The sequence below is a fragment of the Melanerpes formicivorus genome, unplaced genomic scaffold (genome assembly GCF_026170545.1).
Source record: "Melanerpes formicivorus ecotype bairdi unplaced genomic scaffold, bMelFor1.0.p_v2 SCAF_17, whole genome shotgun sequence".
Lineage (NCBI taxonomy): Eukaryota > Metazoa > Chordata > Aves > Piciformes > Picidae > Melanerpes > Melanerpes formicivorus.
In genome coordinates, this window is record NW_027142369.1 from 10,387,858 (window position 1) to 10,413,655 (window position 25,798).

Sequence of the window (25,798 nt, forward strand, 5' to 3'; positions counted from 1 at the left end):
AACCAACCAAAACATGTAAATCCCAGCAACCTCTTCCTAAGTATTCAGTGAGAGGAGACCCCAAAGACATGGGGGCCTGACAGACCCACACAGGCAGCAGCGCAGCCCAGCACTATGGCACTGCAGGACACCTGAGAAGTCACACACTTTACAGAGGCTCTCTGGATGCCCCAGACACATTACTGACCTCCTTCTCCACCACTGGAGTAGATTGTGATAGGAAGGTGCACTGGCACCAGCACTTTATGAGTTTAGTGCTGCTCCACCCAGAGATGCAGCAGAAAGTCTCATCTTGTCTAAGTAATAAACTATGCAAAACAAACAAAATTTCAACAACCCTAAACACCCTCCTTCCCCCTCAAATAAGCTGCAAAACCACAGGCAATCAGCAGTGACAGCACCTTTTACAATATATTGACTCATTAAACACCTCCATGATATTAGCGTGACCTGCAAAGTAGAAGAGGAATACGTTTCATACATTTACAATACCTTTATCTGAGTAATCCTTTTGTCGGGTGGCAACTCATTTTCCTGTGAACTCAGGTTATTGACAGCCTCCTCAAGCTTTTGGATCCAGCAAGAAACATCGCAGGCAAGTTCTTCAAAATGTCCTTCCACCGGGAGTCTCTCAGTATTCCCTGCCATTTCACTTACATGTGTTGTCAGTGTGTGGTATCTACTAATTAGACCACTGGCTTCTGAAATTATTTCATCTGTCAGGCCAGCCTCCCCCAAGGAATTTGCTAGCTGAGCCATGGTGTCAAACAGTTTTCTGAAAAGAAAAAAAAAAATAATTAATGAACATCTATCTGTTGTAACAACACAGAGCAATCTTCTTTAGATGACAGTTCCCAGAATCACAGAATTATTGAGGCTGGAATAGACCTCTGAGATCATCAAGTCCAGCCTATGACCTAACACCACCATGTCACTAAGTGTCACGTCCAATCTTTTCTTAAACACCTCTGGGGACAGCGACTCCACCACCTCCCTGGGCAGTCCATGCCAGTGTCTAATTACTCTTTCTGTGAGGAAGTGCTTCCTAACACCCAACCTAAACCTCCACAGGGACAGCTTCAGGCCGTGCCCTCTTGTCTTGTCACAAGTTCTTAGATAAGACCAAAGAAATAAGACACCTCTGCATTAGTAGTGTTTTATAAAAGTTCTCAAGTTTTGTCTCATCTTTCTTGATCTCTTGTAGTTTTTCTTCCTGAGCTGTGAGCCATTCTTCCAAGACTGTGCTGCTTTCTTCAAGGCTAAAGGGAGTACAAATACACACTGGTCAAAATGAGAGGCACTGCATGACTAGAACGTGCTGACAGCAATGTTTTGCTGAGAAAGTGACATAAACACCATGTGCCTGATCACAAAGTTTTAAGCAGAAGCTTAAAGTTTGTGTCACTGAAACTATTTACAAGCACATGCTCTCATATAACACTGAATCTGCTACAAAGCAAAAAAGCTCATGAAGCATCCAACAAAACACTCACTACCCTTTATTAAAACACCATTTTTAATAAAAAGCAGAGTTGTTCGCCATTCCCTAAGGCTGCTTAATTATGAATCATTTTATATCACTTGTGATTAAAATGTCAGAAATTACATTAGTTCCCTACCTGCTGAGCTGCTGGAGAGATGCACCAAGTTCCTTTTCCCGTTTCTGACACTTGGAGATTAATCTTTGCAGTTCTGCTTCGTGATCTCTCACACGGCTATTAAGGTGGTTAATGCTTGCTTTGGGCAAGTAATGCTTCACTTTATTTAACAAAGTTTTAACCTCTTGGATATCTCTGTCTTTACCTTCAGATGTTTGGAAGTGCTGGGTAAGAGCACAAATACAAGATACACTTGTCAAATTATCTGCTGTATAACAAATACTCAGGTTACAAGAGCTTTTCAGCTCCTGTTAGCTCCATTGATATTTTCTACAATAATTCCAGTTCCTGAAACAGAATATATGTTAATTTACAGTTTGCTGACTATTCCACTTTTAAGTGGAAAAGTTGCTGTTTGTAAAATAAGGAGAAAGTAGACAACTTCTCTACAGCACAAATACACACTGAAGAAATGGGCAAGTAGAATTTAAATCTAGCACTGACATCATTATGTCTTCTTCTGCCACTTAACTGTGATTGCTTCTTGCAGAAGTTGTAGCTTTTTCATCTCTTTTCTGTTGATTCCATCTGACTTAAAGTGAAAATATGGGTACAAAATGAATGCAAGTTTTTAATTTTTGAGTCCAATGGGAATCAGAATTTCATTTTATTCTCTACATATTTGGCTTTCTGCACCTTTGCCACTGAAGCACTTGGAAAAATTCCAATGAGTTTCACAAACTACTGTCCTGCTTATCTCATGCTCAATTATGTTTGAACATGAACACTGATACTCCATTTTAACAAAGTTTTATTCATTCCACTTATCATTCTAATGCTTTAAGTTACATGAAATGTGCATTCAGCCTCAAGTTACAAACCCACTGTAAGTGAATTCACTTCCAAGAATAGTCTCCTGTGTAAAAAAGTAAAACTTCAAGAACAAACAGCTTTAGGAATTAGAACGTTTTAATACTTTACCTTTAGCCTCTGCAGTCTTTCTTCCAGCATTGGCTTTGTTTCTGGAGGGTCAAAGCAGTCCTTCAAAGACAGCTGAGTGCTGCTGAACCAGTCATTAAAATTCTTGCACTGACCTGAGAAAAGACACATTCCAATTTTCTTCATTAATTGTATTTTGTAAAAGAAAATCCTATTTAACATGAAGATCTCAGACAATTTGTAATTAGATTTACCAGTGCTACTGTCAAAGGTTGCTTTTCATCACAGACAATAACAGAAAATGATGCTGTTCATACTTTTGGTTTTTAACCCAACACTAATTGACAATAAACAGAGCTGCTCACTTGGAAGGGGCAGTTAGCTGTACAAAGCAGTTTCAGGAAACAAAACCTGTTTTAGCTTGTTGGCAACTTTTCTTATTTCCATGCAAATAAATATTTCTTAAAGACAGTATTTAAAGATGTTCAACCTACCTTTGGGCCTAATTCTACCACTGCACAATCCTATGTCCACATAAACCAAAATGGAACTACTAAGGCTATTCATTCTCATAACTAAGAATAAATAAGAAATTAAATTACTGGAAAAAATTAGAACATTCAATTTCTGTATTTGTGAATTAAATGCTCTGTTCCTCAATTATGCCTTTTTTATGTAAAAAAATAAAAACCAAAATACTTTAATTCAGATTGTCTGGTTTGTAGGAATCAAAACCCATTTGTATCCCAATAAGAACCCTGAAGCAGTTTGAGATACTGAAGCATTTTCACTCAGAGCTCTTGGAGTGAGTCCAGAGTAGGGCCACAAAGATTATCCAAGGGCTGGAACATCTCTACTATGAGGATAGGCTGAGGGAGCTGGGGTTGTTCAGCTTAGAGAAGACTTTGAGGGGACCTTACATCTGCCTTCCAATACCTGAAGGGATCCTACAGGAAGGCTGGAGAGGGACTTTTCATAAGGATGTCTAGCAATAGGACAAGAGAATGGTTTAAAGCTGAGGGAGAGTAGGTTTAGATTGCATCTTGGGAAGAAGTTCTTCAGTATGAAGGTGGTGGGATTATGGAATGAGCTGCCCAGGGAGATTGTGGATGTGGGTGTTCAAGGCCAGGTTGGATGAGCCAAGTCTAGTTGAGAGGAGCTCCTGCCTATAGCAGGGCAGCTGGAGCAGATGATCTCTAAGGCCCCCTCCAACCTAAGCCATTCTATAATTCTATGAAATTAAGTGATTGTAATGGTAAAGACAAACTTATAAAGCTACACAAATATGAAACGTGTTTGCTTACGGTTCAAAACACCAATAAAGTGATCTTGAAACACGTGTTTCTTCTTATTAAATAAATCAGTGACACATTTAAGCTGCTTATTTAATTCATCCACATCAGGACAATCCGTCTCTTCTTGAAGTAATGTCACATAGTGCTCTTGTTGCAGAATTTTCTGGTGTATCTCCTAAAGGTGCAAAAAAAGGGCAACCGCTTAAAAGAAAAATTTGGATGTGCAAACAAAAGTTCACTGTACAGAGCTGCTTTAGTACAAACTACAGCTTTGACAAAGGGTTTAGACCTCCTTTTGTGTCAAAATAATTCAACATTTATTGGCATTAAGAAGGCCATCAATAGGTAGATATGAGCACTAAACTTTCCTTGAGCAGTGTGTGTTCATCTGTATGCACACATAATCACACATATATTCACTCATGCACATTTTGGCATCACACAGAAAAAATCTGCGGTGTGAAGTAACACAGCACCTTCCAGAGCATATAATACCTAGAATCTATAACACCTTCATTGCCATAGGCACAATTCCACCCCTTAATGTGTTACTTTGTATGCCAAGTATCTGTGGGTTGAAACATAATTTAGAAGGAGTTGGAAGAGTAAATTAGCTGTATTTTTCTTCCAGTGCCTTGTGGTTGCACTGTCACAAACACTAGTGGTCTGACACCCAGAATGTGTATAACCCACTCACTGCTCAACAGGATGTTTAAATTATGCCAGCCTTTAACCTCCAAGAATCAAGTAGCCCTTTCTTCACCTCTCTCCCTAGTGCAAAGACGATGGAAAGCTAGGTGAAATTGCTTACTGGGAGCTTTCCTTGCAAGGAGGCTCAGGTGGCGAAAAGACAAGCTCTGTTTACTACCCAGTCTTGGAAAAGATGCAATCCAGTATCCCCTTCAACATATCTTGGGTGGTACACAGTTGTCATACCTACCACTAACTATTTCCAATAGCTGCAAGAGTTAACTACATCTGATAACATCCAGCAAAAAAAGGTTTTTGGGTTTTTTGTTTTGTTTTGTTTTCATGTTTCTGGCAGCTTAAGGAAGTGTTCAAGCCAGGCTATTCACTTGAGTTCTTCTAACAGTTTACACAGGAGAAACACTTATGAAGACTTGCCCGCAATAGAAATTATGAATAAAACTATAAATGATGAGTAATTAGTGTCATGCTACCTCTAGTTTAGTAAAGATCTCTAAGGTGTCAGATGGTGATAAAGCTTTCAAAAGTGATTCAGTCATTCCAATCTGTGTCTTGGCCAGATCAAGGTCTCCTTTTAGTTCTGCAGTATTCACGCTGAGTTCATTGGTCCTCCTCTTCGTTGACAAGAGCTCTTTTATTAGCTCCATTTTTTGCACAACAGATGACCTGATGACCTTAAAATTGCAAATGAATATAAGTCAGATATTATACTAGACTGATTTCCTAGACTATTACAGAAATCCATGATAGACACAAAGAGCAATAAAATGATCTGAAGTCCAGGCATTTTCAATCACAGTTTGTTCCAGTTTCTTTCCATCCCTCTCCACAAATTGAAAAATAATAGCATTTAAGCCCTGCTTTTCTGAGAAGGAATTATCTCTGTTCATATTTAATAGTGATGCATTTACTGGCACTGCTTTGGTAATAAATTTAGTTGTCAATCTCCTTCAGTGTCTGTGCTGAGCTGGAAAAAGGCCTTACGTGTGTTTTGCTTATCATGAAAAAGTGGGTGCCAGCTCTCTCTAGCAAACCTGCCTGCAGTGATCCTACTAGGGAAAATTCCCCACACCTATTCAGAAAAACAGGCAAGGACAGCAGTGAGGTGAGAAGCTCTGGCTCCAGATTAGTCACTATGGAGCAACAGGTCCTCAACCTTATTTTTAAGGCTTCCACAGATTTTCGTGAGACAACTCAATGGGATCATGGCCAGATGCGGAAACACCACCACAGGGCACTCCTGCGGAACACAGAGTGCCAGGGACAAGGTTGTTGAGTCTCTTCCTAAGCTCCTTAGATCACCTCACCCAGTGAAACTCCTCTGAGTTTACTGTCTGCTAAGGATAAACACACAAACGGCCAAACCAGGTCAAGCTCAAGGTGCACCTGACAGACACTGGGAGCAGATGCTTAGGGAACCGGCACAGGATGAAGTTAGGCTATCATGTTCTCAAACAGTGGAAAATGATGGATTCTTTGCTGTGTGAAGTTAACATAAAAAGAGTCAGATTTCCTTACATTAAGCCATATCCAGGTAAAGCTACATTTAAAAACATAACTGCATGCTGAGTTGCTGGGATCTCCAAAGGGATAATGAGGTCCATTGTGCCTTGTTCTTGGCCAATAGCTAAAAGCCAGATATCAATGATATTGGCCTCTTTCAGAAGGCCTGAAAAACAGTTGGCTCAGGTCTACAATCTTAAAAGGCACAGAACAGAGACCTTTGTGTTTAAAATGACAGGTTTGGTTCTAACAGATGGAGAAAGCCAACAAAGACCTTCCAATTCTCTTTGGATAGATTTAAGTCAAACCGAAGATGATACTAGAAGCAGGGCTGCACTAATGAGTACTAGTATATTAGCTGTAAAACTTCTTCATACCTGTAGCTCCAGTGGAGGTTCATTACTACTCAGAAGTTCTTCTATCTCAGCCACTGTGTTGTCAAATTTTTGGAGTTTCTGCTCTTGAGCTCGTAAGCATGCCTAAAGGTAGAAGAAACACATCAGTTTCCCACCAAATAAAATTTCTGTGTTTCTGTCAGAAAATTGTATTACCAATATCCTGATTCTGCATTTTGACATCGAGAGTTCCCATAAATAGCCCATTTCCTGATTTTCATTTTAGCAATTTAGACATTTTTTTGGTATTAAGAGTAAGAGGCAAAGCCATTGTTAGTGCAAATGTAGTGTAAATTTAGCAATCTTTAACCCAAATAAATTAGCAAAAAAATAGTTTTAATTTTCCATTTATTTCTTGGTGCTGCTATTAAGAGGGCATAGTCTCAGATGTTATAGACTTAAAGTCAAGAATTGGCATTGTGATGGTACACTTTGTTAGGGATGTGATAAAATACAGCACATGCTGTAAAGACTTTTAAAATGTAAAATCTTTGTATATTAAAATACCTTTACTCATTTGAATGGATTTTGGAACAACCTAGTAATGTGAATGCAAGATACCAGCTTCAATTTATGAAACAAGATAGATCTGAAAGAAACACATTGTCCTATATTCCCAAGTCGATATTTCAAACTCCCTCAGGATAAAGTATTCCTTTGCAGTCTATGTACAAGCAACCATCTAAACAAATTCATGTGCTGCAGCCCCATTTGCATACTGGCTACAGGGGAAATCAGAATTTCTGTCATGTTACCTATACTTAAATTATCATTATATATACAGTCAAATTATTCATTACTCTGTTCTTCCATGACAGGCTTCTTAAAACCACATGGACTGGTGCTATGCTGGGCAGTCACAAATGACATTGGGTTTCAACACGATAAACATGCAGCAGTTGGTTTTTGGTTTTTGGGTTTTTTTGCAATTAACACTAAAGTAGAGATGTTCCAGGATCAACAACAAAGCAAATAATAATAAATTGATAAATTAACCTGATGTCCTGGGTACTTAAAATACCAATGCACTCAGTTAATTTTTCACTCCTACTATTCCACTTTCATAACAGCTCATGGGAAACATGGTTTCTCTCCCTTGCCCTTTCCTCCATGCTTTTGAGAATTATCCTTTCACACGGGAGCAGCAGAGTTAACCTTCATGCAGACACCTCAAGTACAGCCCTTTCTAAGCACCAGCAGCAGCACATCGGGGCAGTCACATCATGTCGGGCTTGAGCAGTTTCCAGGTAACAAAATGGCTCTTAAGATGCAGTTGCCAGCTGGTGTATTTTTTACTGGACCCTTAGGGACCTGAGCTATGCCAGGTAAATTCTAACAACACAATGACAAAGACAATAATAACATGACACAATATCCACCTCAACTGTTTCACCAGGAAGATGTATACACAAAGACCATCTTAGCTTTTTGCTGCTCTGCAAATTAAAACAAACAAGCTGTGCTAACAGTAGCAGTAATGCTACAAATGAGCATAACAAAACCCAGGCCATTTGCAGCATGTAAACACTAAGCAAAAAACTGCCCAAATATTTTCAAGGAAGGGGATATAGGATATAGTTATGCCTCAATCCCACCCCACTCAAGCAGGGAATTATTTTTGTTTAACCACACCAAAGCAGTACAGCTGGTCAATACGGCCCTAAAAGCAAAAATTAAAACATTTTACCCCACGTGTGAGACTTTTCAATGGCACCGAGCTAGTGCATGTGTTTTAACAGCCAGCTGCACCCCAATACTGAGAATTAACGCTTTCATCTGTGAGAAATGGCCATTGGCAGTGCAGGCTGTGCTTGATCCCTCCCTGTGTGCAGCCCTTGGAGACCCTAAGCAGCCAGCCACTATTATGGCTGTATTGAATTACACTGGGGAGCACACTGGGATAAGGATCACTGGAGCAAATAAGCCACCTTTGCAACCTCTTCTTGAACTGTGCACTGACCAGCCATTTCTGAGGCTTCAGTATCTTCACTGACAGGCAATTTCTGACTAGAAAACTAATTATCACCCTGTATGCATTCTCTTCCCTTTCTATTCTAGGCACAAAAACTATGTGTATCATTGTATTTAGACTACAAGCTTTCCAGCACTTCTCTTCGCTGTACGTTGGTACAACACAAAGGAATGAAGAGATTTTTTTAGTCTACAGCAATGATTAATCTATTTATAACAATTTAGTACACATACACACTACCTATTTATTAGTTTTCAGGACCCAAATCCTCAATACTTTATGCAATATCCTCAGTGAAGCTATCCATGCAGATATAATTGCAATTGTTAAACTTTCTCTTCTACCATAGTGCTGATACTTTTATGGGATGTGGATGTTTCTAATACAAAGGCCCTATCATTACAGTGTAAGGTAAGGGTAAAAAAATTCTATTCACATTACCTTCAACTGTGTAAGGTCCTCTTCAGTCAGACAACGGTCTTCTGCATTCTTAAGTTCTGCATCTGCCCAAGCGTCGATTGTGCCAGATAGACTAAGAAGTTTGTCCCACAAAGCCTGAGCTCTTCCCAAATTATCACAGTAGTTTTCAGTCTTTTCATTGATCTACCATGAGATTTATATACAGAAAACATACAGAGATTTTAAAAATTTTGAGTTATATTGTAAAAGCAAACACAGCATAATAAAATCTGAGCAAGATGAAGCCACCCACAAAAACAACAAGTGTGGCAAGCGGAAAAAAAACAACCTCATGTATCTTCACAGTGAACTGGTCATGGAGAAGATATTTAAATCCCTGACACACATGTCACCGAACATACCAATCACAATTGCAGCTTGCCAGTTTTAAGGCAGGTTTAGGAAGGAGCCTTGCTCATTAATGTTTATCTGCTCTCAGTAAATACCATCTAATCTCAGTATTGATGCACTGCTTAGATCGACAGTACAAACATTTCTCACCAAAAGCACTACACTGTAATTCTCCAGATTGTCTCCAAAACCTAAATCCACAGAAGATGTTATGGAGGCTTACTGAATCATGCAGAAAACACAAACATTGCCTTCCTGAATTCCCTGGCATTATTCACTGTGGATGAGTGCCCATGATGTAAACTACCTGAGAGATCAGAAACATTACACCAATACACAACCTGAAAGCTTTGCTCTGGTAAATGCTTGGATTTACCTCTTAAGAATCTTTGCCACATTGCACTTAATTTATTTCAAATATTACACACATGTCAGAATCAATTACTATAATGCATAACAGATAAGACCACCCTGATAATTTACTTTTTACATACATCCAGCCATCTGTCCACAATAATGTTAGCCTCATTCTCGAATGGAGGCTCCTCAAAGCTTCTCATTTTATTGAGTTGGAATTGAAGGTTTTTGCAGATCTGATTTATTTTGTCTACATCTTCAGAGTGATCATTAAACTCTTCTTTTGCCTCTTCAATCTGTGAAAAAGAGAGCAAATGAGTATTTATGCGTGTGTTTTTATGACTGATTATTCAGCACAACATTTTTAACTGATGTGCTGTTCTTTTGAAACCAACACCGTTACACAAAACAATCTATTTTTCATATTGCAATGAGACTAGCGATGTATCCTGTGTTATATCCTCGTCATGCTGAGAGGAACATTTCCCTGTTAGAAATCCATATCATGCTCTTATTGTCTGCAAAACAGCTGAGGGGGAAACACAGATAATAGATTTCTAAGAGGTTTTCTTTAGAAGTCGTAATTGCAAGATCCAATGGCACTGTACATCCACACACAGAATGACTGTTACAGCAATAAACAATACACAACAAAACAATAATCTGAGATACTATTACAACTGTAAAAATATAACCTGGCATTCTGATCCCCAGGTTTTGAACTACTTAAAAAAACAAACAAACACCAAACAAAAAAACAAACCACAAAAAAAAAAAAAACAACAAAACACAACAAACAAACAAAAAAAACCCTGAAATCCTACTTAAACACAGCCATTATCAAATATGGCACTGCCAGAAACTGAAATGTTCCTTTTTCCTGCTTTCTGTTTAAACACCAGTCTGCTTCTTTGTGCTGTATTGTAATGTCAGTGTTTACAAGCAACACGGAAGCTCTCTGGAAAAGAAACACTGACCTCTAGTGTTAGGCAATTTGATAGTAAATCTCCCCATTCCCAGAGACAAGCATCACCTCTTTGCACACAGATACTGGCAGCCACTGACATAAGGGGAGGGACAGCAGAGCGATCCTCACAAACCAGATTAAGGCAGAGATTCTCCTCTGTTATAGGAGCTGTACAGATCCGATTCCTGATCCTCCCTGCTCAGGAGAAGATCTCTGCACAGCACTGCACTGTGCCAACGAACCCTGCACCCTTGCGTTTGACCCAGTGAAATGAGCAAGGAGAGGATACGGATCTAAAATCTTGGTTAGAAGCTACAGTGACAGCAGAGAAACAGGCAGCCCCAAATAGGTACATTACCTGCTATTTTTGCTTTAAATGGTTTAAAGTATCTTCATAGCAACAAATGAATTTGCTGGGTTTCTGTATTTAGAGAGTATACACTAGAAGTTTTTAATGTGGTAGAAAGTATGTAAATATTCTAAAGGGTATAGGTGAATAGGGCTGAATTCAACATGTGTTTTTGCTAGGATAGGATTTCATAATTTAGATCACAGTTGTTATGTTTGGGGTTTTGTTGTTTTGGTTCGCCCTCCCCCCTTCCCCCCCCCCCCTTTTTTTTTTTTTTAATCTCTCTCCTTTAAGAGGACCTTGAGTCACTAAGCCAAATGTCAATTTACGACAAAACCAGGATGGTCCCTAACTGTATTTTTGGAAGGCTACATGAGAGCAATGTGTTAAAACTTGCCCTGAAAGCTGAGTGTACAAAAGCAAACCTACACTTGAATGCTCCCAGGAAAGGCTTGCCTCTCCTTTTCAGTAATTTATTACTCACCTTTGTTATTAGTCTGTTCAAATTATCCTTCCCCATGTAAGAGGTTTGCTGTGAGAGCACTATCTCCTGTTTCTGGATGATGGTGGTCAGACTAGTTTTGCAGCTTTGATACTGCTTCAGGAGCTCCAGAGCCCTTGCACACTGCTCCTGGCTATTAAAAAGAGATGCATTATTTATGGCCTAAGCTTAAAACCACAGCCTCAACCTCTTGTTGGTCTGTTTCTCCTATACTTGTTTCACTTTCACTTTTCTTTTTGAATGTGCTAGCATGTAATTCACAGCCAATACAGAAGACACATCTTTCCCGAGTAGCAGCCAGATTTTAATTTCAGATACAATGAAGCCAAACACATCACTATAAACCTGCTAAATTATGAGATGCCTTAAAACCAGAAAAAATTCATGAGCTTTGGCTGCAAAATTTTGCATGGAATTTTGGGGTTTAAGACAGTTTATAGCATCATAATTGTTACTGTATGAGTATTGCATTTACTAAGGCTTCTTTGCTGTGTCATTTTACAAGCAAACTTCTTACTTGTACAATACCACTTTTAAAATGTAGCTTTTCTCCTTACCATTCAGCAAGCAAGAGTTTTGTATCCTCCCATAATCTCTCTGTCTCTCTGCACTGTTCATTTGCTTCCTCTGCTTTTTCTTCTTTGATCTGTGGCAGCTTATTAACAATTTCTCGCATAGGTTTCATTTCAGCGGCAGCACAATCCAATTCCTTTTCCAATTCCATTAATGATTTTACCCTTTATTAGAAAAAAATTAAATACAGCCTCATACTGAAGTATTTGAATTTTTTTCCCCCAATGTCATTATGTTTCCTCGAAATTCATCCTGAGCTGCACATACTGACAATACTAAATGACATCATTAAAAGTTTAATTTGATCTTCAGTTTGTGCAATTTGACACAGTCCTCCAGATGAGTTATGCTGACCTAAGCCCTGAGAAAGTAATGTAAAAACCTAATGGCAAATGGTCTGTATGAAGATAGTGAAGTATTTAGTCTTAAAAGGTAAGTGGTTTCTGGTCTAAGACAGGATACTCTGCCATAGTGTGGGATTCCAGAACTCAAAAAATGGTCACAGCTTACAAACTCCTCTCCTCTCCCTTTTTCCTCCACATAAACATTAGTGAATACTTTATCCTTTGCAAGGCTGCAGACAGGTCCTTTTTTTGAGACATATAAATCGTGTCAGAGACAACTTTCATAGAGTGTGGGAAAATAACACAAGGCTTCTACACTGCAGTTACAGATCACGTGGATCAGTGCTCAGCAAGAAAACCTGTCTCTGACAGTGATATTTCAAATAAACCTGTACACAGGAGTTCAAAAGAAAAGAAAAAATGGAGGTGGTTTCCTTTCCTGTGACAGAAAGAATAAAACATGCAAGTTTACAGCTTCTTTCAATGCTCCACAGAGTCTTCGAGACACATTCAGGTTTCAGCGCTCTACTGAGAAGCTGCCACACACCCTCTGAGCTCACTGAAATTATGAGTTAAAAGAGCTTTAAAAAAGAATTCACCTTTGCTGAAGAGCTGGAATTGTTGGATCCTTCAAGCCTATTTTGTCAATTCTGCCACGCAGATCCTGAATATTTTTGTGAAGTTCACTGTTTTTCGTGGAAAAAACCTTGTATAAGTCTTTCTCATCTGCAAGCATCTGATCACTTAAGGGATTGTAAGTCACATTTAGCTCTTCAGATAAAGTCAGAAGAAGGTTTTCACAGCAAGTCTTTCTCCCAGATTCAGCATCTTCCAAACAGATATCGACTGTTTTCAGGCGTTCATCCAAACATTTAGCCTGTTCTGTGATACGAGAAACTTCTTGTGCAGCTTCTTGCAACATTTTTCTCTGTATTTCATGCTGGCCTGGGGAACCTGGGAGACATTTGATGGAAGAATGAATCCTCCTCAATGAGGCCATAAAAGCTTCCAGATCTTTAAGGACTGTTTCCCGGATCTGCATTTTGTGGCTCATTTCTTCAAGCTGGTTTTGATAGTAAATCATAATTTTGCTTGCAGCTTGCAGATCTATTGGATTAAATTCATCTCTTGCTGAACTATCTAGGTGTTCCAATTGTTTGCACACTTCGATCTGATTTAATATGGATCTCCGCAGCTCCTGAAATTAAGAAAACAACCTACAATTTTAACAAGAGACAGAAAACCACTATCCAGCATTTAAGCTGAATCTCTGACCGAAAACCAAATTGTATTACCAATAAAGTCAGTATACAAAACAGGGTGGTTAAGAAAGAAAAACTTGGTTTTCCTACTCCAGACTACAGTGGAGGGAAGGAAAAAGAAGGCAAAAACCAAATAAAATGGTATTCCACACACGGAGGGAATTTGGTCAGCATTGCTGAAAGCCTAAGCTTCTTTCCAGCAATCAGACCAGAAGGCAAGAAAGATGATGAGAGTCCTGGGTCTGAAATCTACAGGCTTCTGCAGTGGGAAATCATTTTGAGCACAGGTAGCCACGCAGATGTTTGTTACTCTGCTATCTTTTAAGGCCTTAATGATATACTTTTGGAGAAGACTTCCACACTGTTAAAAAAAGCTCTTGTAAAATCTGCATGCTGTCTGGTTATAGCCCTCAGACAAACAGCAGTGTGTCAGTGTTGTGAAACACCAAATGTGCAGCATGTTGGGATAAAATTCAGGGTCCTTCCAGCCAATAAAAGTCATTTCAGCCAAAGAGCACACATGCTCTCTGCCCTACAGCTTGAGAGAACTAAACCCTGCTTGACAGCCAAGGGCAGACACATGAAAACTCTCAGTCCTGCATAGCTGTCAGTGTGTTCAGCTGGGAGTAAAATGCTGTTATAGACTTTAGAAGGTTTGGAAGTCTTGTGAGTGGTTCCAAACTCATGAGTGAAAACTCTGTGAGGTTCTCTAATTCTCAGACATTTTAAAAACTGTTCTGGCTAGGGTGTGGTCTCTCCATTTTCCCTTACCTTTAGTTCCCTATAAGCAAGATCACTGTTCATCAGATTAAACTGCTGGATATCCTTTTTCTTCAGCCGCTCATCTAATTCACACAGAAGAATGGATTCATTTTCTATTGGCAAAACAATTTCCAAAGCAGTCCTTAAAGAGTTTGCTCTACAAAAAAGGTAACAAAACATGAACTGGAAAAGCAAGCATGAAAAAACACTCAACATTTTACAGGACAAAAAGGCACAGAGTTAATGTAATTCAGTGTCTAACAGATCTAACCCTCCTCCTCCCTCCTGAGGTCAAAGGAGTTTTTTTTAATTGATTAGTAAGAAAAGTATTATGAATCTTAGTGAATTTAACTGAAGGTTTGAGGAAAATAACAGTAAACTTGGGAATACTGAACAATCACAAATATCTGGCTTCCTGGAGAGATTCACACCATCTGCAATGAATATATGAATCAATCACAAAGAAAAGCTTCATTTAATGAATTTGTTTTTAAGGTTAAAAATGTGCAAACGCATTCTGTAACGCACACCATTCCCTTCACAATACACATATTAGTTACAACAAACTCTTCCTCAGCCAATATCATGAAGTGTTATTTTATACCTGGTACTTATAATATCCTGAAGCCCTTCCCATTCTCCTTTTAGTTTGCTTTTTGTCTCAGAGATAGAAGCCAGCTGCACTTCATCCACAAAATTTTCTAAAGTAGATGACATGTCTTCCAGTTGTGTCCAACCAGAATTGGCTTCGTTCTCTATCACCTAAAAGATATGCAGTGCTAATTGCATCAGTGTGATTCTGGACTCATAAAATTAGTCACAAAAGTGTCTACAGAAGAAATGAAAACATAACTTGAGAGTAAGAATATTGATCACTTTCTTTTTCTTGAAGACTCCCTTGTAGCTGCACACAAATCTCTTACCAACATTTTATGATTAAGATTTCCATGTCACACACATGTCTTGATTACATTTTATGAAAGGTTCAATAAACATAGTTCAGCCATTTACACTACAAGAATGAATGGAAACTATCTCAACTTAACTATGTTGAGAAGAGCAAAAAGCAAACATAGAATTGAACCAAGTTTTGAGATGCCAGGTAAGTTTTGTGCTCCTTTCAAGCAAGGACTCAAAAAAAGGTAGTAATAAATTATGTGCCTTTTACCATTCCCTTAAGGTTCTCACAAACTTAAGGTGTATATATATATAACTTAAGTTATAAGCCCTGAAACAGTTTCATTCTGCACATACAGCACTGCCACTTGATGGTTCAACTCTAATGATGCTTCCAGCCTTGACCATGGTCCACCACTTACCACTCCTGCTGACAAAAAAGTTGCTTTCCGTTGTTATTTTTTTTCCATTAGACTTATTTCAACCTGCAGATCACAATCCAAGAGTTGCCAACTTCTTCTTTCAGGAACACTAGCAAAACTCCACTGCTAAGCAGGAATGCAGGTCTGCTGAATGCTAAACCCTTGATTTCCCCTCTACTTCCAATAAATGCAGTTGTAAGGATGCTCTTTTTCCCTTGGCAATACTCATAGCACAGAGAGATGAGGGCTCTACATGACCAAATAACAATTTAAGGACCAAGTATGTTTTTTTTTTCAAGATGAATGCTTACCTGTAGCTCAAGCAGCTTATCCTGAAAGCATGAAGTGCCTTTTATTTCATCAGTAAATCCAGATGCTACTTTATCTCTGCTGATTTGTAGAAGTTCCTCCAGGTTACTTCTTTGTGTGTTATAGCTAAACAAAGATGTAATCATTTTGAGAGAGAATATTACTGCTAATTTAATGGAAATTGGGAGGATATGGGAATTGCTGACCAATACATTACTGCATAAATAAGCACAGTCTTACATGTAGTTAAACTCTTTATTTTAACTCCCAAATAAATGGCATAAATGAGCAACCTAGAAAAGACCTTAGAATTTGCTTGCCAGCTCACTTTCTAGTGTGAATGTCTGCACTCTCTAAGGTGAATTTTATGAATGTAAACCAACTATATAGCAATATTAAGTCAGCTGTAGTAGAACAAGAACAGAATTTTATATAGCAAAAGTGCACCCAATGTTCAATATAGTAAATTAATATATGATTGTCTAGCATAGTAGCATCTCTTTAATATGCATGCATTTTACCCTTTAAAACTTACCTCTCTAATAAAGCTGGTATGGACAAATCACTGTCTTCCTCAAATTTCTCAGCACAGCTTTCTCCATTGTGATGTTTCACATCTGGTTCCAAAACTGTATCTGCAGCAGATCTTGAGGCCTAAGTGAAAATAAAGGTAACAGTGACCTCCTCATCATGCTGTATCCATACATAGTGAAGACTAATAGACATCTGTGAACTCCTGAAAGAAGCCATTGCTTCATGAGTCTCAAAGGAGATGAGATACCATTCATCAATACAAGGTGTCTTTAATGTCAGTTATGATCCGAAAGGGCAAAGTTTTGAACACCTTCAACCAGGTCATTCACTCATTCCACAGCTACTAGGTCTTTGACAGCCCAATCTATTTGTACAAATTTTTGCTCCACAGATACCAATGAGCAAGCACAAGGACACTATTAGTAGTCTTATAAAAGATCTCCTTTCACCACAGTCAATTCCTACATATCTTTGAACTGTACGTAAATGCAGCGAGTCCTTTCCTATAAACCACCAGTCTGGAAGCTGTCTGCAGCCGTGTTTGCATGAGTGTTTATCTTAAACAAGACATCTTCTGTGGCATCCAGATGATAAACTGTAGAGTATCTTGTAGTTCTGAAATTATTTCTAAGAAGATAACATATGTATATGTTCTTTTTCAACTTGTATTATTTTAAAGAAGATGCCACCAAACCTTCGCTATTTTTCCTCTCTCTGTCCCCTGCAACTTGTATGTATTACTGGGCCATTAGGGGGCATTTGTACTTGAACACAGCTCCACACAACTCTTTGAGATGAGAACTACTCTTCAGCAAAATAAAATGCAAGGTTGGAGTCCAATATGTCTTCAGGATGCTGTTCATTGCATGTTACTATTTAATATTTACTTAGCCTACAATCCGAAGTGCAATAATGTCTGAGCAGAGGCCTGATGCCTACCACACTAAGTATATTAACAGAAATAATCAGGTTTTCCCTTTGCTAATGACCTCTCCTAGGCACCACTTTCTAACAGTTAAGTATGGACTTCTTACCTCTTGTTCTGAAAGGATATCAGTTTGTTGAGAAGAACCAGGCTCTCCTCTGTTTTCAGAAGCAACAACGGAGCTCCTAAAGTTTAAAGACATTTCAGCTTAAGAACAAAAATAAAAACTGAAATACAAACAGAAAGAAAGAAATCCTGGCTAGTGATTAAAACCAGTGCAGCTGTTTGAAGGGAACCCTGACAGAGAGTAATCAAACATTGCACTTGCCAGTTTAAAGAACTCAATACTAAATGGTTAAATGTACAGTTGCCCATGGTAATGTACACAGTAATACACTTGGTAGTACACCAATTACAGTATCACAAAATTTATGCATGCATGTGATTTCTTTGAAGACACAACACATCATGCACTCAGTCACCCACTCTTTCTTAGAAGGCTGTCCTTTGCCAGCATGAGACAGCAGGGCCATGTAAGTATCTGCCACAATTTGTTGGAGCTTTCCAAGCTTTTGTTCACAGTCTGCAGTCAGTGTCTGTATGTCTGCAACAGTTTCTTCTGATAGTCTTCCCAGTATTTTAAGGTCTTCTAAAGACTTGCTAAGTTCACTCAGGCTGCCTTCATGTGAAAAAAAGGCCTACATAAAGAAAAACAATGTCATAAACTCATGCTAAGTCGTAACTATTTGCAATTATTCCCATGTTTGTTTTTTTTCTTTCCAATTTTCACTGCCTTTTCAGATGAGTGGACTTACAGTATAAGCTATCAAACCAGGAGAGAAACATGTCTTTTTTCCCCAGTTGTTTTTCAAATAGAGCCAGGAAAGAAGCAACAGATTCCCAGCTACATTCACAAGACTGTACTGATTCTTGCTTGATTTTGAAATTCATTGTATTTTAGCTACTTTGGTCTCAAGTTCTCTTCACACTGACTACAGGAAAAGGAGAATTTACTTAAAATATTCCCCATCAAGTATTATACTTTCTAAGATGATACCAAGATGTACTAAAAAACCTAACAAAAATATGAGCAGAAGGAATGCACCTGAGAACACTTATTTCTCTTTCCTCTTGTTTATGTAATATTTGCTGAACATGAACCCATGAGCAGCAAAGAGTAAAATTCCATTGAACTCAGCAAAGATGAGAATTTCATCAGAAGAGCAATTACTTACCCTTCTAAGCAGAAAACTGTCTGCATCAGTGTATCTCCAAGAGGAGGATGAAGGAAAATGCTAGAAGCAATGAAGCGTAAAACTCATTGCTTCACCTGAAGACACCTAACACAGTCTATGCAACTGTGACAAATCAAAGGAGTCACAAACCATGCAATCATTTCTTATTTTCACACTCTGCACAGTTAAATCTGTTCTACTACTTCAAGGTTGTCTTAAAGAAACAAACCATAAAGGGCAAAAGATATCATCTATGTAACAAGGAGGTAATTCTAGAAGTCCACAAGGACACCAGTATCTGCAGTCAAAAAAGATAAAGAAATACTGTTGTCGGCCTCTTTGTTCTGTGTTTACATAAACGAGCACAGGGTCCATGCTCCACAACGACAGGCTGCAATAATGTAGCTAAGAAGGAGCAAGAAAGGCAGACAAAGCATTCAAAAAGAAAGGTAGGTGAGCAGAAAAGGAGTGTCAAGTACCTCATGTTCCTTAATAAGCCCTTTGGTTTTATCCATACTGAGGAGCTTCTTCTCTTTGCCTATTTGTTTATTGATTTTTTTAAAAGTTGTAGCGAATTTCTTTTTCTCCCGTTCCACTAGAAGCTGGACACAGGACATAATTTCCTGACGAGCTGCCTGCAAAATTCAAAACACATGATTCCTGTGAGATAGTGAGACAGTATTACAAAGTACATTAAAAACTCAGAGCATACTGAGACAAAACAATTGTTTTTCAAAGATGCCAGGGCTAACAAGAACTGACAGTGGATTCTCCCTCCTGTATTATCTCACCTCCCATCTTCTGCGAACATCTTTACTCTTTTCTTCCACTACTATCTTTTCATGATCAGATGAAATATTTTTCAGTTGTTCAGCTGCTTTCAAAAATTTGTCAAGAACCTTGTTGTCCAGAGCATTAAAAGCTTCCTGCAAGAAAAGCATCATAATGAAAAATAAACGGAACTGAATGCAGGTTATTTACCTAATAAAATGTCATCCATAAAACCACACATAAAAAAATTTATATATTGCATGTATGGGCTGTGGTGGCCCTTGTTTGAGTGAAAGAGGGTATTTCCCATCCTTGCTTATCTGCAAAACATTGCAAACAGCATCAATGCATTCTTTCTGGAGAAAGACTGATGCTGGTTTTGTAACTTCTCTTTTAGGGGCAAATTTGGTACCAAAGAAGAGAGATCAGGTCCCTGAACTTTGCATCATTTGGGTTAGGAACTGGCTAGTGGGCTGTGCCCAGAGAGTGGTGGTGAATGGTGCCATATCCAGCTGGTAGCCAGTCACTAGTGGTGTCCCCCAGGGATCAGTGCTGGGCCTCGCCCTGCTTAATATCTTCATTGATGATCTGGATGAGGGCATTGAGTCAGTCATCAGCAAATTTGCAGATGACACCAAGTTGGGAGTGGGTATTGATTGGTTAGAGGCAGCTTGGAGTGAGGCTCTGCACTGCTCCTAGCACAGGGCTGCCCAGGTGTCAGCCTGCAAGATCAAGCAACACAGATTTGGGGCATTTCCATTTTTGATACGTTACTGAGGACCCCTTTAAGAGATTCAGATTTTGAGATCAGATGTTTTCTTTACCACTGGGGAAAAGGGAGATTCAGTATTTGTAATAATTCTTTAGAAACTTGCCCAAGAATTCAGGCATGTGTGACTTGATGGGCAAATCAATTATTAATCAGGCAAAAAAATTGGCTGCAGTTCAGAACATGATGAGCTCTGATGGGATGATGGGTAATTTCAGTTAAGACAGGGAACTGAACAAACTGCCACACAAATTTACATTTCTTCATTCAAACTGTCTGCCAAGTTAATATATGCTGGCAATGCTACATCAAAATGCTGAGAAAAGCATAAACAGCAACCCAAAAAAATTAATCTGATATTGTTCTTAGTGGTACCTCAGATTTTAGATGCTAAATAGCACTGAGAAAAACTCAAATTCATCTGTCTCAGAAAACAAACTCACCTTGTATCTTGAAATACATTCTTCAGGACTTAATTTTTGGCTGATAAGCTGCACAGCCTTTGAAATGGAAGCCTCAAGTTCTTTCTGGTATTCTTCAAAACTGAGCAAAGCCTCATTCTCTGAGGCTTTCTTCTCAGATTTGGACAAGATGTTGTTCATGTCGCTCATGAGAGCCTTGGAAGAAAAAAGACTTTTCAGAACATGTGTAAGTGCTAGTGATTACATCTGTTGCTTCATAACAGCACTCAAGTGATCTTTGCACAGTTCTAGTTCTTGCTCCACTGAGAGTTTGAGAGACTGACTCCAACAGTATAAAACCTCTTCTATTTTACATGACTGTGACTCTTCCTAATCACATAAAGCTAAAATTAGAGATACATGTATAAAATACAATAACAATAAAAAAGAGTACCTCTACTTTCTCTCTGCCTTCCTTAACTTGTGCCTGCAGCCCAGTAGTGTGAGAATGCTGTTGGGACGTCCAACTTGAAGCATTTTGCACCAGGGATTGCAGTATCTCTTCTGCTGCCACAATTTGTTCTTGGCATGAGATCCCCCTTGCAGCCAAACTCTGGTTAAATGAAAAGCATTAGAAGCCACTAAGGTATTTATGCCCTTTTGTTTAAAAGAACTGAATGAAAAAGTCAGCACTGATCATGGGAGGTCCATATCTGATCAAGGAAAAAAAAACAACTTATATTCTGATTATGGTCAGTGTACTGCACTGCAACATCTTTGTGTAGAGAAAAGAAATTTGCTGCCATCCACAGGGGATTCTGCTTCCCGAAACAGTATTTCTGTCAATGTGGTATCTCCCATGGATTTGCCTCAGAGCCCATTAGTATTTTTTAAACATGTTTTCCAAATGAATGTGCAAACCACTCATTTGGATATGCATTGTCTGATCATGAAGTCATCTTAAAGTAAGCATGTATCAAGGCTCAGATTTTCTTGGTATTCGGAACTAAAAGGCAGGAAGCAGCTGGGTATTTAGCATGCGAAAGCAGTGCGCCATATTTGAATATTTATCATGAAATGTCGTTATGAGAGCTGTTTTGACCAATGAATATTCAAGCATGTTTTCCTGTTTGAAGCTGTCGGTTAGTATTCTTCTAATGATAATTAGTGCTGTATTCTGGATCTCAACCTATTGTACCACAGGTAGTAAGTGACCTGATCTCTTTTGCTTACAGGCATGGTGATGTAAAACCTGTGACATTTTTGGAGGCTGTATTACTTCATCATTTTCAACAAACTATTGTCAAAATAAGGCTTAGTTTACAAACATATGCCTCCAATTACGAAAAGATTAAGAGATTCTTTTCATAGGCTCACACTCCCAATTCTGTCAACTACATGCACTGCAAAAAGGCACAAACCAAAAGTAAACTAACACTAATTCGGGTTCACAGTTATTGTAGGTGGATTTAATATACCAAAGAAGATCACTGTTTAATTATAGCATTTAGACAGAGGAGCTCCAATAAAATCACCTTCTGGTGGTCACCTTCCTGCTGTTAAGATGACACTGTCCATGTTGTAGAAATTGTGAAAGGTAACAGCAAACAGTGCTTCACCTTCTCCAGTACAAAGCTTGTTTAGTCTCACCTTCACTGGCTGGTGAAGAAAACACACCAGACTTTGTACTGGAGCTGCTGAGTTCTACGTACATATTTCCACCTGCCAACTGCTGGGGTGGGAAACAGTAATCCCTGACACAGAGACATGGGAAACAATATAGACACTAGTGGAAGTAACAAGAAATTAATCAGTGCTAGTTGTTTAGAACAATTGCCTATAAGATGAGACACACAAATTACTCAGCATACTGCTGAAAATACTTCAAGTACTACAATTTTTGACAGGTAAACCTTGAATACAGCTAAGTTGTCCCAGACCTTCTCCCTGCACTGGAGGGTTGATGATGTAGATGAAGTACTGTATGACCAGAGGAAATTCTCAACTCAGCACGTTGCAAAGTTTCAATCTGCTGCAAATGCTGCTCTGCAGAGCGTAGCTCAAGAGCAAGCTGCAGATCACTGGCACCAACAGCACTTCATTGGCACTTGCCTTTCATCTGTACATACTGGTGTGGGAAGATTCATTTATAGCTTATTTGGGAGCAATACTAGGAAATAACATCAAACACTAGAGCTGCCTTGATATTTCACTAGTGTTACAGCACAAAATCCACATTAATTTCTGCTTCACTGTTAACAGTTCATTTTATCCCAACCACAAATCCATGCTGAAAAATGAGAATCTTATGAATAAGTACTTTATGCAATGCATTTCCATTTTCACCTGCAAATGTTCCTCCTTCTCAGGTTCCACAGGACCTTCACAACCAATCTCACTAAGCAGGTGTCCAGTCTCTGCTGCCCAGCTGTCCACTCCTCTGAGGAGCTCTTCAATTTTCTCCAGACTTCCTGGAAGCTCCTTGGTCTTTTTAGCATCATCTGTGCTCCCTTCATCAAGCTATAAAAAAAGAGCAGAGTAAGATGTTAATTTCTGTCATCAGTTCATGGGTTTCTCCACCCTTCTGTAACACAGTCACCATGTAGGCTACTTTACAGCTTCTGCACCTAACAAGAATTGAAGGAGAAATAAGTGTCAAACAGACTGGCAAACAAACCACAGGAGGTTCAGTCCTTCAATCTTGAGAGTAGGTGGGATGGTACAACCTGTGCCCATATAGCCCACCTCCTCCCCTATAAGCAAGAAGCTACAGCCACACTACTACGGAGAATAATTCTGGGCTGCAGCATCCCCCAGGTGATGCCAGGCAATTCTCCAAGAGAACAATAGCTGCTGTTGGTCAAATCCAGCCCAAATAGCATGTTAACAGTTTAATGGAATTGACAGTCTCAGGCCAGAGCTTGAGCATTTGCCCTTGTCCTTTTATATACAAGAATAAATATCATATACTATGGCCATAATGTCCAAAGCAGTGCCAGATATACTCCTATGGTCCTTAAGCTGTTGAAAGGGTGAGAAGGGCCTCTTTATCTCTGCTTTCTGAATATACTCCCTAAAAGCATTTTTACTATGGGTTTTTCTAGGAAACTGCAGATTTGCCTTATCCTTGGGAACATATTTCCTTTGATCTTCCTGCATTCTCACTAAGCTCATCTCCTACAACAACGCTGTAATTTTTTTGCCATGGTTTATTGTCACAGCAGTACCTTTAATAAATTAAACATGCAACTTGGAAAAATAAGAGCTCTAATATTCCCAGGCAGAATAAAAATGTCATTCTTGTGAAAGCATTCTAGGAAATGTAATATAAATATAACATTAAGCAGGTTGCTTAGAAATTTACAACAGCCTAAAAACCTGTCAAGTGAGCTGGTGTAAAATTGCACAAACCTAGATATATCTGTGCAGCAACAATTACTAGCTGTATTAGACATGATAAAATTTATCCAAGGCTCACAATCTCCTAACAAATTAATTATTCTCATCTCTAAAACTGAATAAAGAGCTTTATTCTGCAAGAAGATTTTCCATCATGTCATAAAAAAATTTAACTAAATCACAAAGACTTAATGGGAAGCCTCTGTGTATCCTCTTTTGTTCCTGTTCTAAAACTGGCAATATTCAGTTAACTACCAGATTTATTAATATTTTATTAGCAAGCTGATAAGACTAGAAAATATTAATTTAAAGGGTGTATTGTAAAAATGTCATATGAAACCGTAACTTACAAAGTGTGTCCTCTTGATGAACTTTGCCCATCTCCTGTTCAGTTTCTTCAGCTCTTTAGCAATATTTGACCCAACTTGCTCTTTGCTGACTTCAATGAGATAGTTCCCAGCTTCATTTAAGGAACCATGAACTGAATTCCAATTTGCCAGGATCTCAGCAGGGATCTAGACAGAAGCATTGAAATAATTTATAGTAGAACCCTGCCAGAAGTTTACTTCCAAAAATGAGGAACAGAAAAGCAACAACCACTGTTGTGCATAATGCTTTGCTTACAGAAGGCTTCCACGTACCTCCTTTGGATGCTCATTTCGTTTTTCCTCCAGCCATGTCTTTAGTAAGTGGATGTTTTCTGTATAATTACCCCAGGAAGACAAGACTTTCTGCAGGGTTGTATTTACATTGGAAACATAGTCTCTGCACATAGAAATCTTTGACTCCACTGTCTTAAAAAGTCTGCTAATATCTTGAGGACTTCCAGCTAGGACATCCAATAGAGAATATCATTACACACTTGGAAACAGAGAAGTTAACTACAGAGAAACAGTGTTTTACACAAAACTTAAGTGGGATTAAAATTGGTGAGAGCACATCAATTCAGTTCAAAATAGAGGTCGTCTTGTCAGTTTATGTGCATGAACTTACCTAAGCCAGTATTGCTTATGTTTTTGTTCTTCAGATCTTCACAGATGTGAGTAGCTGTTTCTAGTTGTATTTCAAGTCTCTTTTCTTCAATGAAATTCTGCCCAAAGTGAAAAGTAATTGGTATGGGTAACACTAACCCACATAGAACTAAAGTAGGAAATGCAGCTTAGGATACAATTTTCTTTTAAATATAAGACTGTGACCTGCAGGTTAAATGTAAATTTAGCAAAGCCCATCCAGCAACTCATCTGCACCCTTTAGACCTGTTTTATTTTCTGCTTGTGCAGAGAATAACTTAAATGAGAATGTTAACTCCTGAATTCCATAGTCTGAGTGAAAGCCCTGCATGAGTCAGGTCTGTTTATTTCAAAAAGTTAAGGCCCTAGGGCAATATTGAGAAATGGCATCTAGAATGAGTCAGGCAGAGTTTAATCATGGAAGTCAAAAAAAATGATGAAAAGTGTAAGGTAGGTTTCCCTGCACACACAGAAATATTGACATGCCTAGCTCCTACCACAGATCAACATGCAAACTGGGGATAGAAATGACAAGAAAGAAAGAAATGGGAACAGAGGTGGTTTCAACATTCACACAGGGAATGAGTGCTGATCCTTGGCTCCCCTGAGCTGCATCTTACCCCAGAGCTCCCCAGTCCTATAAACATCCTATCCAGCATCCTATCCTATCCCTTCCTACCACAAGGTAAGGTTAACACTGCTCAGGAAAACATGTATTTTACACAGTCTCTTGCTTCCTGCTTCCACAGTTCTCATGCTAGTGAAATTCCCACTAATCTAAGGATTTGTC

At 38.8% G+C, this 25,798-nt stretch overlaps 1 protein-coding gene across 4 annotated transcripts in view; it reads right to left on the reverse strand.

Annotated features, from left to right (window-relative positions):
- Positions 1 to 25,798, reverse strand: part of LOC137446378 (nesprin-2-like) — a 190,285-nt gene that overhangs the window by 126,341 nt on the left and 38,146 nt on the right. For all 4 annotated transcript variants that reach the window (XM_068148919.1, XM_068148917.1, XM_068148916.1 and 1 more), the window contains exons 15-40: positions 24,992 to 25,088; positions 24,640 to 24,827; positions 24,349 to 24,513; positions 22,946 to 23,119; positions 21,054 to 21,212; positions 20,642 to 20,815; positions 19,450 to 19,584; positions 19,138 to 19,293; positions 17,910 to 18,121; positions 17,533 to 17,608; positions 16,500 to 16,618; positions 15,967 to 16,090; positions 14,941 to 15,098; positions 14,346 to 14,493; positions 12,912 to 13,510; positions 11,953 to 12,132; positions 11,378 to 11,528; positions 9,715 to 9,873; positions 8,852 to 9,013; positions 6,421 to 6,522; positions 5,014 to 5,214; positions 3,842 to 4,007; positions 2,580 to 2,692; positions 1,620 to 1,822; positions 1,140 to 1,259; positions 493 to 775 (exon numbers count right to left, since the gene is read on the reverse strand). In XM_068148919.1, the coding sequence (XP_068005020.1) occupies positions 493 to 775; positions 1,140 to 1,259; positions 1,620 to 1,822; positions 2,580 to 2,692; positions 3,842 to 4,007; positions 5,014 to 5,214; positions 6,421 to 6,522; positions 8,852 to 9,013; positions 9,715 to 9,873; positions 11,378 to 11,528; positions 11,953 to 12,132; positions 12,912 to 13,510; positions 14,346 to 14,493; positions 14,941 to 15,098; positions 15,967 to 16,090; positions 16,500 to 16,618; positions 17,533 to 17,608; positions 17,910 to 18,121; positions 19,138 to 19,293; positions 19,450 to 19,584; positions 20,642 to 20,815; positions 21,054 to 21,212; positions 22,946 to 23,119; positions 24,349 to 24,513; positions 24,640 to 24,827; positions 24,992 to 25,088 (4,524 nt within the window). The remainder of the gene's footprint in view (positions 1 to 492; positions 776 to 1,139; positions 1,260 to 1,619; positions 1,823 to 2,579; positions 2,693 to 3,841; positions 4,008 to 5,013; positions 5,215 to 6,420; positions 6,523 to 8,851; positions 9,014 to 9,714; positions 9,874 to 11,377; positions 11,529 to 11,952; positions 12,133 to 12,911; positions 13,511 to 14,345; positions 14,494 to 14,940; positions 15,099 to 15,966; positions 16,091 to 16,499; positions 16,619 to 17,532; positions 17,609 to 17,909; positions 18,122 to 19,137; positions 19,294 to 19,449; positions 19,585 to 20,641; positions 20,816 to 21,053; positions 21,213 to 22,945; positions 23,120 to 24,348; positions 24,514 to 24,639; positions 24,828 to 24,991; positions 25,089 to 25,798) is intronic.